This window comes from Dermochelys coriacea, chromosome 11, assembly GCF_009764565.3.
Source record: "Dermochelys coriacea isolate rDerCor1 chromosome 11, rDerCor1.pri.v4, whole genome shotgun sequence".
NCBI classification, from domain to species: Eukaryota; Metazoa; Chordata; order Testudines; family Dermochelyidae; genus Dermochelys; species Dermochelys coriacea.
Genome location: NC_050078.2, coordinates 57,104,926 through 57,121,996, shown reverse-complemented (window position 1 = coordinate 57,121,996; position 17,071 = coordinate 57,104,926). Strand labels below are relative to the sequence as shown.

Sequence of the window (17,071 nt, the reverse complement as noted above, 5' to 3'; positions counted from 1 at the left end):
TACTCACAACTCTTCCCAGCCCTTAGATCCACCCATCACCTTCCCAGATGGTATGCCGAGGTTGAGTCCTGAGATGAGTGCTGCAGCTCTGTGAATGTTGGCCAGATTAAATAGAAAGGGCGTCCTTACTATGTCTTCACCCATGGGTGGGGCAGGATCCTCCCCTAGCTCCATGATCTGGAGTCTTACATAGGTCTCAGCTGGCCCTCGCTAGTCAGTGTTGGATCAGACCATTGCCACTCTGGATGCTGGTCTCTGCAGGGCTGGAACTGCCTGGCCCATGCACTAGATCCTACAGCAATTCAGGCTCCCTTTGTGGGGCATGGAAATTAATTGGAGATTCCCTGAGCTGGTCTTTTCTCTCTGGGTTCCCCCCAAACTCAAAGCTCAAACTGAAACTAAAGCTAGTCTCTTTGGGTACATCTAGACTACAATTAAAAGCCCATGGCTAGTCCATGTCAGCTGACTTGGGCTAAGGGGATCAGGCTAAGGGGCTGTTTAATTGCAGTGTAGATGTGCAGACTTAGTCAGAAGCCTGAGCTCTGGGGCCCTCCCGCTTGCGGGATCCCAGAACCCAGTCTCCTGCCCAAGCCCTTGCTCATCATTGGTTCAGCAAACTGCTTGTTCATATCTTCCACTATAGAACCTCCATAGTAGCCTCAGTAGGCGCTTCTAGTTCATTCTGCTTGCAGCTCTGACTCCAAGCATGCTGGGAAATAGTGTCAGAGAGCTTTGGTACCCATTATTGTTAAAGATCCTAGGGTAGGACCCACTAGAGGCTCAGTCCGGAGTTCCAGGAGATGGCAAAGTCCAAGTGAGGGTTACATGTATTTTAAAATTAGAGTTTAAAAGCAAGTAACAATCTCATGTGAAATATACCAGTGAAAATTTGTACTATTGTTCTTTGTCAGAGTACATCTTAAAAACACAAAATTCATGGTAAAATAAACTGAATTTGTGGTAGTTTCTTAGATTAACAATGTAATCTATTCATTTTTTAATTCTCTCAGGCACTCAAGGATTATCTGGAACAGAATACTAGACAGATTGATGACATTGTTACCTTGGTGAGAGGAAAGCTGTCTAAGCAGAATCGAGTGACTCTTGGAGCACTTGTTGTGCTGGATGTTCATGCTAGGGATGTTCTTGCATCTCTAGTAAGCAAGAAAGTCAGTGATGAAAGTGACTTTGAATGGTTAAGTCAGCTTAGGTACTACTGGGAGGTAAGTAATGTCACTGAATCCTATCAGAAGAGAATTTCTGTTCACGGGCTTTTCAATTTGTGCTTGCTTGCTGACACAGGTAATAGTTACACTAATATGAGAATTTTTGCTGATGACAAAATATATCTATCCAATCATTCTGCCGATTGCAAGATAAAATGGCCAGTAGCCATAAATATATGATTTTAATTAAAATTACTTTTTTCATCACTGTTGACTGTCAGTACACTTGCTGAATCTGCAGGTTTAGAGATAAAAACTAATTTGGTCTAATAGTATAGTTTGATTCCCTGACACTGCTGGCTAGGTAGAGAACTTTTTATGATCTTAAGTTTTGAGTTAAGGGCTTTAGTCTGACTTATCAAGATTTCTGTATTATGAGAATGCACATTACACTTCTTGGCAAAGGTCTAAATATTTGTCTCAGATGCCATGTTTTTAAACATTATATTTATCAGGAGGAGATGTTCCAATATAAGAGCATCTTGTATCAGTAATTAGAGAAATCTGTTAGGAACAGTTGTTACCAGAAGACTAGAATCAGTATACTGGCCTTGTCCATAAGATATGCTAAAGTATTTTTCGAAATGCCAGTTGGTCTTGTAAACATGGACTGTTTTGAGCTGCAATAAGATGTATGAATGCACTGTACTGTTACAAATTAATAGTCAATAATAATCGATAAATATTGATTAGTTTTCATGGCTTTGAATTATTTAATAACTAAAGAGATCTCAATAACTCATTTTGATCAAGTTTTTCAGGTAATGATTAGTCAGGGCATAACAGAAATGAGGTATACATTACCAAAGTGTGCTAAACCAATCCTTGCAGCAGATGACAATCAGGTATAGTGCTGTCAGGTTGCTTATTTGCTTACAACTTGACACTTTTATGCCTAAGTTGTTTACAGTTTCATTCTCATTATTTCCTCTTTTTCACATACAGACATATCTTTTGTAGTATCTTTCCTAGTTTTCTGTTACATTTCAAGCTGCATAATAAACATCTGTTTTAGCTCAAGCTCCTGTTTAGTTATGTGGTTAGTACCTTGCTAAAAACATTTATTTCTTGCAAAAATATTCCAAAGATTACTACATCTTTTCTGATAAGTTTAGCAAGCTAGTATTTTTTTCCTTGTCTTAGCATGACCTCAGAGCATTATGGGACTCTGGCTAGCAGGCATGCTATAAGGACTTATCGAAGTCTGACAAATAGGTCAACAGTACTAATGCTGTTTCCACTGCTGGGATGATAAAATCATGTGCATTGCTAATGTTTATTGTTTCATTTTTAATTAGAGAAATTTGTATATAATAGAAAAAAAATCTGGCTGCATCTTATTTTTGTGTAGGTCATTTAACATCTATCAGTTACCACTACTCACGTGAGTCATATTTGAGCTATTGTCCTAGAGCAGTTGTCAAGCATTTTCATACTGTGGCATGTAACTGTAGATAGCTCTTATGGGTTCACCTCCTAAACGTGACCCTACACTGTGGTAACTACATTGTTTGGTTTTATGAATAAGTAATATTATGGTAATATTGTGAAATAATTTATTTTAGTGCAGTTTTACATCTCCATATTTTGTATCTTACTATTTATTTCTTCTCTCCAGCCGTGAGACTTTACATTTATTGATACTGAATCTCACCCATTGCCAATGGTTCTCACAGATGTAATTTCTCCCAGGCATGTTTTATTTTTTGTGTTTGCTACCCTCCATTTTGGTCTTCTCCAGAAGTTGGGCACTGCTGAATATATTTCAAAGAAACATTTGACAGAGACATAAGTGAAACACGGTGCAGAGAAGGGCTGGTTTTGAGTTTAGTTCATTGAAAAACTGCTTAACATTCTGAGAACCCTGAACAATGGAAGAATCCTTATTGCATGAAAACTGACAGATACAACACAATTGTGATCAAAATAGGTCTGGGGACTACATAGATCTGCTCCTTAGCCAACATTTTGAGAACCACTTGTGCCCCTGTTGACCCATGTTGGCAACAGAGCGGGTGTCAAGGTTCTTTCCCCTCTCTGAACTCTAGGGTACAGATGTGGGGACCTGCATAAAAACCCCCTAAGCTTATTTTTACCAGCTTAGGTTAAAACTTCCCCAAGGTACAAACTATTTTCCTTTTTCCCTTGGACTTTATTGCTGCCACCACCAAGCATCTAACAGATATATAACTGGGAAAGAGCCCACTTGGAAATATCTTTTCCCCCAAAATCCTCCCCAAACCCTACACCCCCTTTCCTGGGAAAGGCTTGATAAAAATCCTCACCAATTTGCATAGGTGAACACAGACCCAAACCCTTGGATCTTAAGAACAATGAAAAAAGCAATCAGATTCTTAAAAGAAGAATTTTAATAGAAGAAAAGTAAAAGAATCACCTCTGTAAAATCAGGATGGTAAATACCTTACAGGGTAATTAGATTCAAAGCATACAGAATCCCTCTAGGCAAAACCTTAAGTTACAAAAAGACACAAAAACAGGAATATCCATTCCATTCAACACAGCTTATTTTCTCAGCCATTTAAAGGAATCGGAATCTAACGCATATCTAGCTAGATTACTTACTAAGTTCTAAGACTCCATTCCTTTCTGTTCCTGGCAAAAGCATCACACAGACAGAGAGAACCTTTGTTTCTCCCCCCTTCCAGCTTTGAAAGTATCTTGTCTCCTCATTGGTCATTTTGGTCAGGTGCCAGTGAGGTTATCCTAGCTTCTTAACTCTTTACAGGTGAAAGGATTTTTCCTCTGGCCAGGAGGGATTTTAAAGGTGTTTACCCTTCCCTTTGTATTTATGACAGCGGGGTACACAATTAAAAGTCTGTACCCACGGAGATGCTTAGACATGCCCAGATGGGCATGTTTTCTTCTGATTGGCATCTTCACAATATTTTGCTGAAGAGGGACATGTGCAGTCTCTGCTGAAAGGTAAGAACTTGCTGGTTGTCATGGTTATTGTAGGATGTATGTATGTAAAATATTTTAAGAGTTATGTCACACATAGAATATTATGTTCCAAAGCTGCTGGAAGTGAAACTGGTCACTTGTGGTGGCATGGCTTTCCGTGCTAATGCAATCAAGCGTGAGAAAAATTGACATATTTTGACCCAGCCTAGCCAAATGTTGGCAATCTGGCCAAAATGGTGGCTTGGGCCTTTACGAATCACAAAAGAGCCCAAGCAAAAGATCTTGAATAGGGAGACCATCGGGGTGAACCAAATTTAACAAAATGCCATAGTTATGAAAAGAAACAAAAGGTATGGAACTGTATAATAGGAGAAAGGAGGGCACAAGATGTCATCCATTATGGAGACAACACTGTCAGTGTGTGTGTCTTATGAAAAGTGGATCCCAGGTCTCTTGATTGTTCAAGTTTTATAGGGACCATTGGGTGAGAAATACTTATTAGACAGGAAAGAAACTTGTTAATAAGTATAGGCTCTAGACTGTGTTTTATGTTTTCCTTTAACCTGTAACCATATCTTTCCAGTCCTTATACAGTAATTCCTTACTTAAATTTGTCCCAGTTAACGTTTCGTTCTTACGTTGCTGATCAATTAGAGAACGTGCTTGTTTAAAGTTGCGCAATGCTCCCTTATAACGTTGTTTGGCAGTCGTCTGCTTTGTCCACTGCTTGTAGAAAGAGCAGCCTGTTGGAGCTAGCTTGTGGGGCTTTGAACCAGGGTGGACTGGCAGCCCCACTATCAGCTCCCTGCTCCCCTAAGTTCCCTGTGCGGCAGCCACCCGGCAGGCTATCAGTTGCTGGCAGTTCAGCTGTACTTCCCCTCACTGCCATGTGCTACTCCTGCCCTCTGCCTTGGAGCTGCTCCCTGGAACCTCCTGCTTACTGTGCAGAGGGGTTGGAGGAAAGAGGGGTGTAATGTCAGGGTGTACCCCTCCCCCTGCTCCTGCCCCCCACTTACCCCATCTCCATAGAGCAGGGGTGAGGGACATGATAGGGCTCAGGACGGAGGGAGCTTGCTGGAAGCAGCTGCTGTCTCAACTTGCTGATCTACTTAAAAAGACCATGTACTTAGAGTAGGGTCAGCATACTTAAAGGGACAATACACATCTTTCTCTCTCTCACACACAGGGTGTGTGTCTCTGTCTGCCATGCTGTCTCCCCTCCGTTCATTTCTGCTGCCTTGTAGAGTGTGAGGCTACATTAGCAACAATGTGTTAACCCTTGAGAGCTGAGCCGAGTGCTAGTTGATCATTTAGCAGTAAGGCATTCCCCAGGAAATATCCCACCCTCTTCCACCCTCTGACTTCACCACCTCAACCAAGCTTCACAATCATCATTGCTGTGTACAGTATTAAATTGTTTTTTTTTTAAACTTACTCTGTGTGTGTGTGTGTGTGTGTGTGTGTGTGTATTCTTATGGGGAAATTGGATTGGCTTAACATCATTTTGCTTAAAGTCGCATTTTTCAGGATCATAACTACAACGTTAAGCGAGGAGTTACAGTTTTTGCTTCTGTTTGAGTCTTTATTTTAAGCTTTATCAGATAAACTTCTGTTTGGTTCTTCTATACACATGACTAAGTTCTGTGTGTTAAGGAGAGTGCTGAACTAATGAGACTGGTGAACTGGGGGGCATGGATTCCATGGAGGCAGCAAATCTGCATGCACTGTAGATGTCCAGAAGTTGTGGACCTGGACATTCAAGTGCAACAAAGTGAAATGTACAGACAGGTTGGAGTGGTCTGTGCTTCAGGGCCAGAGCGGAGCTCGGCTGTCTAACTATCTCCATAGATTTAGCTACAGGTTGTCTCTGTTCTGACCTAAGGACTTACTTAGGGAGCCTAAGGGCTGGGGTGTGGAAATTGCTAGCCTGCAGCGGAAAAGAGTGGGGCTTGCAAAACCTGGAGTGGCAGTGCTTGTGTTGCCAGCAGCTAGTAGTTTTGGACATATTTTCCCTGGTGGGTATACAGACACCCAAGGCTTCCTCATGCTGTAAATAGGTGATTCATCCTCTATTCGTAGTTAACCCTGAAAGTGTCACACTACTGTCTGTCTTTAAATTTATTAATTAGTATTATTGTAGTACCTAGATGCCCCAATCAGTTTCAGGCCTCCATGATGCCATTTGCTGTGTAAAGAAATAAGAGAAAATCATTGTCCCGAAGAGATTTTTGCTTAGAGGACCAAGAGATGAAAGCCTACTCATTTCATTTATATACCGTAAGCCATGTGATTTGCTCAGTAGTTGTTTCTAATAGCAGCATGCCAAGCTGCACGTTTAAAGAATAATCCTGATTAGTTGTATTTATTTTAGTTTCCTGTACTATATAAAATATATATTTTGTTCCCATAGGAAGAACATCTACAAACAAAGATGATCAATGCTGGTTTGAAATATGGGTATGAGTATCTTGGCAATACCCCAAGATTGGTTATTACTCCACTTACAGACAGATGCTACAGGTAAAACCACAAATTAGTGAATGTGTTAGGGACATGAATTTATGTTACTGAAATAATTTAATTGAATCCTCAGAACAGATGTCTGCCAGAATGAAATGGATAATTCTACTTTATTACTTGTTTCTATTGTTCTTTTAGGCATGATGATATGGTATGCTTTTTGATTATTTATTAGATTAGGGTATGTTGTTAATATTTTATTGTGATATAATTGACATTTTGGGAAAACTTAATTATCTATAGATTTCTGTTTTAAAGAACAGATGTGTTCACAAAAGTAACTATAAAAATGGCAGTTTCTCATTCAACATGTTTCCTTTATGGCTTCAGGTCATTTCTGCTTGGACATAGGTGCTCTGATACCACAGTGATGAGAGCCATATAAGTACTTAGATAGGGGTTTTACTGAACAAAAAATGTTTTTACTACTGTAAGTATTTCAGAGCTAATACCTGCTAAGGTAGAGTGTGTTAGATGCTATTCTACCTCATAAATCAAAAACAAAATCATGTGCTAAATTTTGACTGAGGCACTTTTTTATAGGTGGTGCAGCTATCTTTTCAGACCCCAGTTTAGTTTAAAATGTCACTAGTTTGAAATCATATTTTAAATTGTAAACTGAACAAATTTGAGATTAAATCAATATTCTAATCCATTGGTATAATTTATTACATCACTTTTCTGTCTGTAGCCCCATATTACAGGAATGAGATTTTGGAAAGTGACTAGAAAGAAGCAGTATTTTGGACTCTGGGTAAATTACTTCATGTATGACTGACTAGTATTAGTGGCTGCTGGTATTGTAGTAAAGAATATTTTGGGAGAAAATCCAGTAGAATTTGTTGAATATGGATATATAGACATTGAACAGCAGTTTTTAAAGTTTCCTGTAAATGCTGGAATAGCTGGAAAAATAACGTGTTACCAATGATAGTATGGAAAATGGCACACTTTTTTATCAACTTTTTTTTTTAAATTTTAGAACCCTATTTGGAGCACTTCATCTTCATCTAGGAGGTGCCCCTGAAGGTCCTGCTGGAACTGGAAAAACTGAAACTACGAAAGACTTAGCAAAGGCTGTAGCGAAGCAGTGTGTGGTTTTCAATTGTTCTGATGGATTAGATTACCTTGCATTAGGAAAATTCTTTAAGGTTTGGATTAATCGTTAGGGCTGGATTTTCATTTACACTAAAGCCTCTTTATTTCACTCTGGCATGTGAAATGGCATAGAACATGTATAATCTATAGTAGGGCTACATAAATAAACCAATTAATATAAGAAACCTGTGGTTTCCAAAGTTTACCCTGGCAAAAGTTCATCCAAATTTGTCTGAAACACTGGTGCTTGACTAGAATAATCTATCCATAATGAGAAAACAAAATGCTGTGTTTAAAATGTGAAAAGTAAAACATATTAAATTACAGAAAAATATTCAGAGAGGGTGAAATTTACCATAGCATGTGCTGCAGAACCCCTGTATTAGCATCTTTGGAAGATATTGCGTATATTGGGAGGGGTTTCCGTCTTGGCTCCAAATAGGTCAGTAAAGAATGGATCATGGGGGAAAGGGAAATGAATCCAGTTACACATATTCTGTAGCATGGCACCCTTGCATAGGTATGTAAAGGGATAGTGACAGTTACTCTCGCTTTGAAAAAGTAATAGTTGCCAAGGAGGAGTGCACTGTTGCCAACCCACTGACTATGGGATGAATTTCAGCCCTGTAGTTTCTTGATTTGTCCATTTTCTCAGGCTTTATGAGAGAGAGTGTGAATGTCATCCAAAATTAATGACATTTTATTTCAAATCCTTGCTACTGTTATCCATATCTTAGTCATCTCAAAATTAGATTACTGAAATACACTCAAATTGACTGAAGCTGGTACAGAATGCCACATCCCCCTTATTATGTGAAGTATGTCATCTGGACCACATTCCACCTGTATTCTGGGACCTGCCTTAGTAGCTTATTGGTCTCCAGGTGGAGTTTAGGGTGTTTGGGGTTTTTTGACCTACAAAGCCCTGAATGGTCGGGGGAATGGGACCTCTTTCATTGAGAGAATGCCTCTTTCTCCATGCCATGGTGCCAGCTGGAGTCAGTGGAGGCATTTGATCTGAAGCTCTCCTATTAGAAATAAGAGGGTGTCTGCAGATATATTGTTGTCCATATAGGCTCATTGGAGCTGAAACTTGCTTCCTTGTCTGAAATAGTCAAAATGTGCTGACATTCAGGATATCCATCTATTTGATAGGTGTTTAGGTTAAATTAGGATATTATTTTATTTTGTTGTTTTGAGTTATTGGCTGATAAATTAATATATTTTACAGTGTAATGCTTCTTGGAAATGTTCCTATATGAATTGTGAGTTTGGTTAGTTGTTAACATGCCCAAAACTTGAGTATAGTCATCTTTTGTTTATTAAATGTAAATACATATTTTTCATTATTCATTATTCAGTTATCACTGTTACATTGAAAATAAATAATGAATATGAATTAACAGTTTGTCTGTTATACCCTTCCAGGGTTTGTTATCTTGTGGAGCCTGGGCTTGCTTTGATGAATTTAACAGAATTGATTTGGAAGTACTTTCTGTTGTTGCTCAACAAATTCTTACTATCCAAAGAGGTAATCTGTTGCTTCAGTCACATCTTCTATGCTAAATATGAATAAAATAAAGAGTAAGAAAAAGTAGCATTTGACTAGTAACTACAATTTACATTAATTTTCATTTGTCCATAGGTATCAATTCAGGGTCTGACTTTCTAGTATTTGAAGGAACTGAACTGAAACTGAACCCCACGTGTGCTGTCTTTATAACTATGAATCCAGGTTATGCTGGGCGTTCAGAGCTTCCAGATAATCTTAAGGTACGGTAGAAAGTAGTTAGAATAACAATTACACTTTTAATTTTATTAATTTTTGAAGTTAATACAGAAGAAATAATGCTCTCATCAAATACATACATTACTGAGAATATTTAATCAAATCAACCTCTACTGCTCTAAACTCAATATTCAAACCAATTATTATTACCTCCTCCCATGAAGAGGAACAAAAAATAAAAATTATCCTAAAGACAGTGCAATAATTGGAAAATTGCCAATGTCAAGAGGTAGTTTTAAGAGAAGGATCTAACATGTACAATTGGTAGAAAATGGAGGATCCATTTTCATGAATATTTTTGTGTTTTTGAGAAAAAAAGTTTTCTCTCAAAGCACAACAAAACATCAAAATCATGACATTGAAAAGGATTTCAAGAATATTCCGCTTCAGGAGAGCCAAAATGGAATTTTTCAGCTTCCCAACTGCCCTCTAGGAAGGTATCACAAGTTTCACTTGTGAAGTTAATCCCCAGCTCCTGGGACCTGGAGAGGAGTGCTGCCCATCCCCCAGAGCAAGTGGGGAGGCAGGGAAGCAGAGCTCCTGGCATTATGCCTCTCCATGGCTGGGAGCAAAATGGGAGATAAGGAGGCGGACTGCCCTGGTGCTGAGCCTCTCCATGGCCAGAACAAGGGGCAGGTGGAGAGGCAGAGTGCCTGGCCCTGTGCCTTTTTGTCCCTAGGAGCAGGGGGCTAGGGTGGGAGGTGGAGAGATCTGCCTGTGTTTTGAGAAAAGTTTGTTGAATTGCTTATATATTTAGTGAAACATTTTCTTTTATTGAATTGGTGTTTTCTAGTGCAATGATGTTTTGTTGTAAATTTTACAACTTGCTGTGCTAACAGCCCTTTTGAATAAGAAACAGAATATTGAAAGGAAATTGCTGCATATTTTTCTCAGCCCAGAATGCTGAAAGTTCAGAAAGTAAAAGGAACACTTCATATCTCATAAGTTGTGAAAAATATTTGTAAATAATGAGTTTTAAATTGGTTATTGATGGTGATCGTTACTTGTTGAAAGGTAACTTGATTTGTTGCACAGGAAGCCAGAGTGTTTTATGTGAGAAATTGCAAACCAGTTTCTATCCAGCTTTAATATCAAGTTAAGAATCAGAATTAATTGTACTGTTTACTATTTTTCAAATAGCTTGATTTCTAAACATAAACAGACATATTCTTACTTTGAATATGGATGCACAACTGCCACTGAAGTCTGTGGGAGCCAGTTGTAAAACCCTTATTGAAGTCAAGGGGAGTTTTGCTATTGACATCATTGGGGGTCAGTATTTCAGCCCAAGTGTTCTTCTCTGAAGCAAGAAGATATGAATGTTAAAGTAAGAGAAAAACCTTATTGATGGTTTCACAAATAATGTCATTGTAACATGTCACATTCTAAAAGCTACATAGGAATATGGAACTCCTCTATTGACCCATCTTAAAATCCGATGTTAGCAAGTATCCAGGTGATATATAGGTTAATACAAGAGGAGTTGGAGTGTCTCTCTGAGGATCAGAGCAATTCCTACAGGAACCCTAGGAACTGGCAAATCCAGGGAGAAAACTGAGGCTTATGTTTTGTTATTGTAATTTGAGTTACTGTTATATGCAGCGTTTGTAGATTCTTTTCAAAAAAGGATAGGGACTTCATATGGTTACATGAGGTGTTAGGATGGGATGAAAAAAAATGACCCTCTGTACAGAAATGGAAAGTTAAAGATGTCCTGGAATGGCTGGAAGAACAGCACAACCATCAGTAAGTTCATGCTATATCAACAGGTCTTGATGCTATTTAGTAAGAAACAGCAATAATATCAGTAAGCCCAGGCTACAGCCTAACTATGATTTCAGCAACAGTTCTGGCAGCAGCTACTTCAAAGCTTATTAAGCCACTTGCACCAAGATTTCAGTCATTCCTTCTGCAGCTTTGTGGTATTTTATGTGTTTTATTGGTTTATGTTGAATAAAAAAAATGAATTTTCACTCTGACATTAAGCATCTATAAATATTTATGGAAAGTAATAAAACATATAGTAGAGTCATTGACTTATTGATACTGGAATTTAATTGGATGCCAGTGTAATGAAAGATTTCAGAGTAGCAGCCATATTAGTCTGTATCCGCAAAAAGAACAGGAGTACTTGTGGCACCTTAGAGAGATTTATTAGAGCATAAGCTTTTGTGGGCTACAATAAAATAATGAAAAATTACATCATTTTATGTATGTGTAAAAGAAGTTATACAAAGTATTGCGTTATTGTATGTCACTGTGGCTGATGTGATTTTTAATGTTTATTTAATAGGCTCTCTTTAGAACAGTAGCTATGATGGTTCCTGATTATGCCATGATTGCAGAAATTGTCTTGTATTCTTGTGGTTTTGTTACTGCTCGACCTCTGTCTGTGAAAATTGTAGCTACATATCGTCTATGTTCAGAGCAATTGTCTTCCCAGCATCATTATGATTATGGAATGAGAGCTGTAAAGTCAGTGCTTACTGCAGCTGGTAACTTGAAGGTAAAAGATTTCTTGCATTTTCTTTGGTACCCAGTATTTTAATCAGAAAAGTTTGTTTCATGTTCGTAGCAGAAGAATTTGTTCACACTGTTCCATACATTTTCAAATAGATATTTGTTTTTTTCCATATGAGTCCTGTTAGTATCAGTCATATAAATAGCTAAAACACTGTGTGACTCTGAAAATTTAGGATGAGAGTGTATATTACAGGGCACAATTTAACTTGCTGTGTGCATTCCAGGGACTAATCACTTTTTGATGTCCATGTACAGCTCTCATAACTAATGAGAATTACATATTGATTGAAAGCAAAATACACTCCTGTGTTACGATAGTCAGGCTTTGTCTATGGCTATGCTAGCTGCTGTCCTTGCAAATTTCATGGACCTTTGTCCACGCACAATGAACTTGTCCCATGATAGCAATTCAAGGTGTACTAGCTCAGTCCACTTTTGGGTGGTTCTTTTATCTCCTGTGCATACAGGAGACTTTAACCAATCATCCACTGACTTGGTGAGGTATTGGGGAGTGAGGCTTTATTCTATTCTATTCAATGCTATGTAGGTTCTTATCCTGCCCACCTCACCGTAGTATCTGAGCACCTTCCAGTAGTGCATTAAGCAATGTGACTAACATCTACTACATGTGAGTTTGATCTTGCTCACATCCTCATTTCAAGGGGAGAGCTGTGTGTGCAGTGTAGAGTTTTGTTCTTCTTTGAGTTCTTGCTTATTTCCATTCCACATTAGGCAAGTGTGCGCTGCATGCACTGTTGCAGGAAATTTTTCCCTTAGTGCTATCTGTTGGGCTGGCTCTAGCACCCTCTAGAGCCACATGCTCATATGCCATTATGAAGAATGTCACCAGCCTTGCTCCCTCTCAGTTCCTTCTTACTGCCTGTGGTGGTTGCTGGAACAACCCCTCTTGCTTTGACCAGGCTTCTTCCCAGTGATTTTTGGACTCTGTTTCTTAGTTTTTGTTTTAAACATAGTTTTAGTATATATAGATATTGTAGTTAGTTGTAGTGTAAATAGTTATTGTATATAGTTATTCCCTATCGTTGAAGGACTCTCTTCACTCCAGAGGCCAGGTATGCCCCGGTCTCTGGCTTTAAACCTTGTGCCTTCTGTGGCAAACCTATGCCCATGACCCGCACTTCAGTTCCTTGAAGTGCTTGAGAGAAACTCACGTGAGGGACAAGTGCCAGATCTGTCACAAGGACTTTAGACTCTACACTAAAACAGATAGAGAGTTATGGCTTAAGACTATCCTAATGAAGGCCGCTCTCAGACCAGTCTAAGAGCAAAGCCATTCTGATTCTGCACTGAGCACTTCAGCTTTGGTGTGTTGTGTTCCTCTGGCACCACACTCTTCCCGGCCCCATTCACCATCTCCAGTGCCAAGGAAAAAGCACAAGAAGTAGTGCACAGACAGAGGGCGCTTGATGGTGCAGCAAAAGGACAAGCATGGGGAAGGCAGCACAGTGTGGGCCACTCCACCACGCCTGGTCTCGTGGTGGCACCGTTGACTCCGTCCAGCGCATGAGTTCAGTGCAGAACCCTCCGCTGACACCTGGAAGCCACCATGGTACCAGAGGCTTGACTGTTCCTTTGACCCCAGAGACCTTTGCAGTGGCCAGGGACTTACTGTCACTCCTAGTCTCCCTGAATCTGATGGGACAGCTACTGGCTCCAATGACAGAAACAGGAAGGAGCAGGGAATCTCAAGTTCTTTCCTGGCATCAGGTCCACTGGCACCTTCTAGAGCAAACTGGCCCTGATCTCGTTGTTGTCATGATGGAATCTGGTCCGCCCCCTGGACCCTCAGTACCATAAGGAAGCAAAGAGGGGTATTCCTCCACGGTGGTCAGCAGGGGAGGATTCCTTGTTGGAGTCAGAAGGGAATCCCTACATGCCCCCTAAGAGTCACCACTGGTACCCAACCTACATGCCACCAGATTTCAGAGCAGTTCCATCTGCCAGCACCTGGCCAGCCTGGCAGTAGCCTATGCAGTGGTCATAGTGGAACCCTTAGGGTTTTTCCCCAATACCAGGTCCTCCCTCCCACCGCTCCTACTAGGTGGCTTTGGAGAGGCAGGCTACCAGTCCTTTCTGCTCGGCCCCAGACCCCAACTCCAGTACTGACATTCAGATTGTGGCTCCTTTGGATGTCATTGAGGCTGAGGAAGAGGAAGGAGCCCCTCTCCTCTGGTACAAGCCTCCTTCTTCTCCACAGATGAGGCCATCTTGGAGCCCAGTAGCTCACTTCCACAGGGCATAACAGGACCTCCTGAAGCAGGTAGCAGCTAACCTAGGACTGGAAATTGAGGAGCTTAAGGAAATCTCCCACAGCCTGATTGACATTCTGGCTTCAGCAACTCCCTCCAAAGTGGTCTTTCCCACTAAGGACACTGTAATGGGTCCAGTCAAGGCCCTCTGGCAAACTCTTTCCTTGCCCCACCTCAAAGAGGACAAAAAAGCAATATTATGTGCCAGCAAGTGGATTCAAGTACCTATACTAGCACCTTCCCCCGGGGTCCCTCATTGTGGCTGCAGCGAATGAGTAGGACAGGCCGGGCTAGATAAGCACTACCCCCAAACAAACAGACACAAAAAAACTGGGAGAAAGGTTTATTCAATGGGTAACCTTCAACTGTGTATCTCCAACCAGTAAGTTTTGCTGGGGAGATATGATCGTAATCTGTGGGATTCCTTGGTCTAGTTCAAAGACTTGAGGCAACAAGAGTCAAGGCAGGAATTTTCTGCCCTGTTGGAGGTGGGTAAGAATGTGGCCAGGGCCTTTCTACAGGTGGCTCTGGATGCAGCAGATGCGGCAGCGAGGACAATGGTCTCTGCTGTCACCTTGAGGTGTTGTTCTTGGCTCCAGTCCTTGGGACTTTCTTCTGAGGTTCAACAGTCCATTCAGGACCTCCCCTTTAAAGGCTCCTCACTATTTTTGGAGCAGACAGAGATGGAAGGGGTTCTACTCCTGATATTTCATAATCTCCAGAGGGGACCTCCAGCTCATTCTGGACCTCCATTGCCTCAACAGAGATCTCAAGAAACTGGAGGTTCCACATGGTCTCCCTGGCCTCCATCATTCTTTCTCTGGATCCAGGGGACTGGTACACTGTCCTTGACTTAAAGGACAAATACTTCTATATTTCTATCTTCTGTGGCCAAAGAAGATTTCTTGTGAATCAGTGCCACTACCAGTTTATCGCTCAATTGTCTGGTCAAAGATCTGTCAGAGACTCACGTGTGGAACAGCATCAGCACGGTCCACCTTCTGGGCCCTGGGCCTGTTGATAAACAAGCAAAAGTTGACTCTTTTTCCAGTTCAGAGAATAGAATGTGTTGGGGCAGTGCTCAGCTCGACCCAGGTCAGAACCTTTCTTCCTGTGGCTTGATCCCAGTCTATGTTGGACCCAGTATCAAGATATATCCAATTATGACTGCCAGAGTTTGCCTTAATCTTCTGGGGCCCATGGCCACGTGGTTTTGCATGCAAGGTTGCATCTCGGGCCCCTACAGACGTGGCTGGCGTCAGTATACTCCCTGAACAGACACCACCTGGACTCTGTGCTCACTGTTCCTCCCTTGGTCCTTGCGTCCCTGGACTGGTGGAAGGACCCAACGTTGGTAATGATTGGGTAGCTTTTGTCGCCACTCAGCTGTCAGTGTCCCTGGTCTCGGATGCCTCAGACTTAGGTTGGGGGGCCCACCTCGACTGCTTCAGGACTCAGGGCCTATGATCCCAAGAAGAACTATCCCTGCACATAAATATCGGGGAACTCAAGGCTGTATGCTTAGTCTGCCAAGTGTTCCACTCCTGGATCTCAGGCAAGGTTGTGCAAGTTCTGATAGACAATACTGCAGCCATGTTATAGATCAACAAACAGGGAGGTGCTCGATCCTCTGCCCTGTGTCAGGAGGCTGTCTGTGCACTCCATCCAGCTGAAGGTGTCACATCTTTTGGGAACCTGAAATGCACTGGTAGATCACCTCAGCAGATCCTTTTCCTCTCACCATGGGTGGTCCCTTCACCTGGAGATTGCCAGGTTCATCTTCCAAAGATGGGGGTCTCCCAGGTAGACATCTTCACCACCAAGCAGAACAGGAAGTGCCATCAGTTTTGCTCACTGCATGGGCACAGTCCAGGCTCCCTCTCTGACACCTTCCTGCTCCCATGGTCATGGCCCCTGCTCTTTGTTTTTCCCCAGTCCCTCTATATTACAAGGTCCTCCTGAAAATTAAGTGGGACAAGGTGAGAGTTCTTATAGCCCTAGCGTAGCCACATCAACTCTGGTTTAGTATGCTATTGGATCTGTCAGTAGCATCCCGCATTCTGCTCCCAATCCATCTGGACCTGATCTCACAAGACCCAGCCAGTTGCTCCACCCGAACCTCGCCTCCCTTCACCTAATGGCATGGATGTTACATCGCTGAACCCAGGGGAGCAGGCCTGTTTAGAGCAAGTTCAACAGGTCTTGCTAGGTGGCAGGAGACGGTCCACTAAGGCTACCTACCTGGCCAAATGGAAACACTTCTCAATATGGGTGTCTCAGTGAGGTCTCTCTCCAGTTCGTTCTTCCCTGCAGGCTATATTGGGCTTGTTCCATCTAAAGCAGCAAGGACTGGCTCTTGTATTTGTCCAGGTGCACTTAGCAGCAATCTCAGCCTTCCACCTGCCGGCGAATGGCAGGTCAGTGTTCTCCTATGAGATAACAGTCAGATTTCTCAAAGGTCTGGAGAGACTCTGTCCTCAGGTTCATGAGCTGATCCCTCCATGGGACTTAAACCTGGTCCTGTCAAGGCTCATGGGCCCTCTGTTTGAGCCACTAGCATCATGCCCTTTACTACTTCTCTCTTAGAAGATTGCCTTTGTGGTGGCGCTCACTTCAGTGAGAAGCGTCTCTGAAATCAGGGACCCTATGTTAGAACCACTGTACACAATATTCTTCAAAGACAAGGTCCAACAATGCCCCCACTTGGCCTTCTTGCCAAAGGT

The 17,071-nt window shown here is 41.5% G+C and overlaps 1 protein-coding gene across 1 annotated transcript in view; it reads left to right on the top strand.

Moving 5' to 3' along the window:
- DNAH7 (dynein axonemal heavy chain 7) overlaps positions 1 to 17,071 on the top strand; it is a 308,475-nt gene that overhangs the window by 117,017 nt on the left and 174,387 nt on the right. Inside the window, exons 22-27 of the mRNA XM_038420958.2 lie at positions 1,011 to 1,223; positions 6,559 to 6,668; positions 7,651 to 7,819; positions 9,195 to 9,297; positions 9,412 to 9,539; positions 11,849 to 12,061. Coding sequence (XP_038276886.1) covers positions 1,011 to 1,223; positions 6,559 to 6,668; positions 7,651 to 7,819; positions 9,195 to 9,297; positions 9,412 to 9,539; positions 11,849 to 12,061 — 936 coding nt within the window. The remainder of the gene's footprint in view (positions 1 to 1,010; positions 1,224 to 6,558; positions 6,669 to 7,650; positions 7,820 to 9,194; positions 9,298 to 9,411; positions 9,540 to 11,848; positions 12,062 to 17,071) is intronic.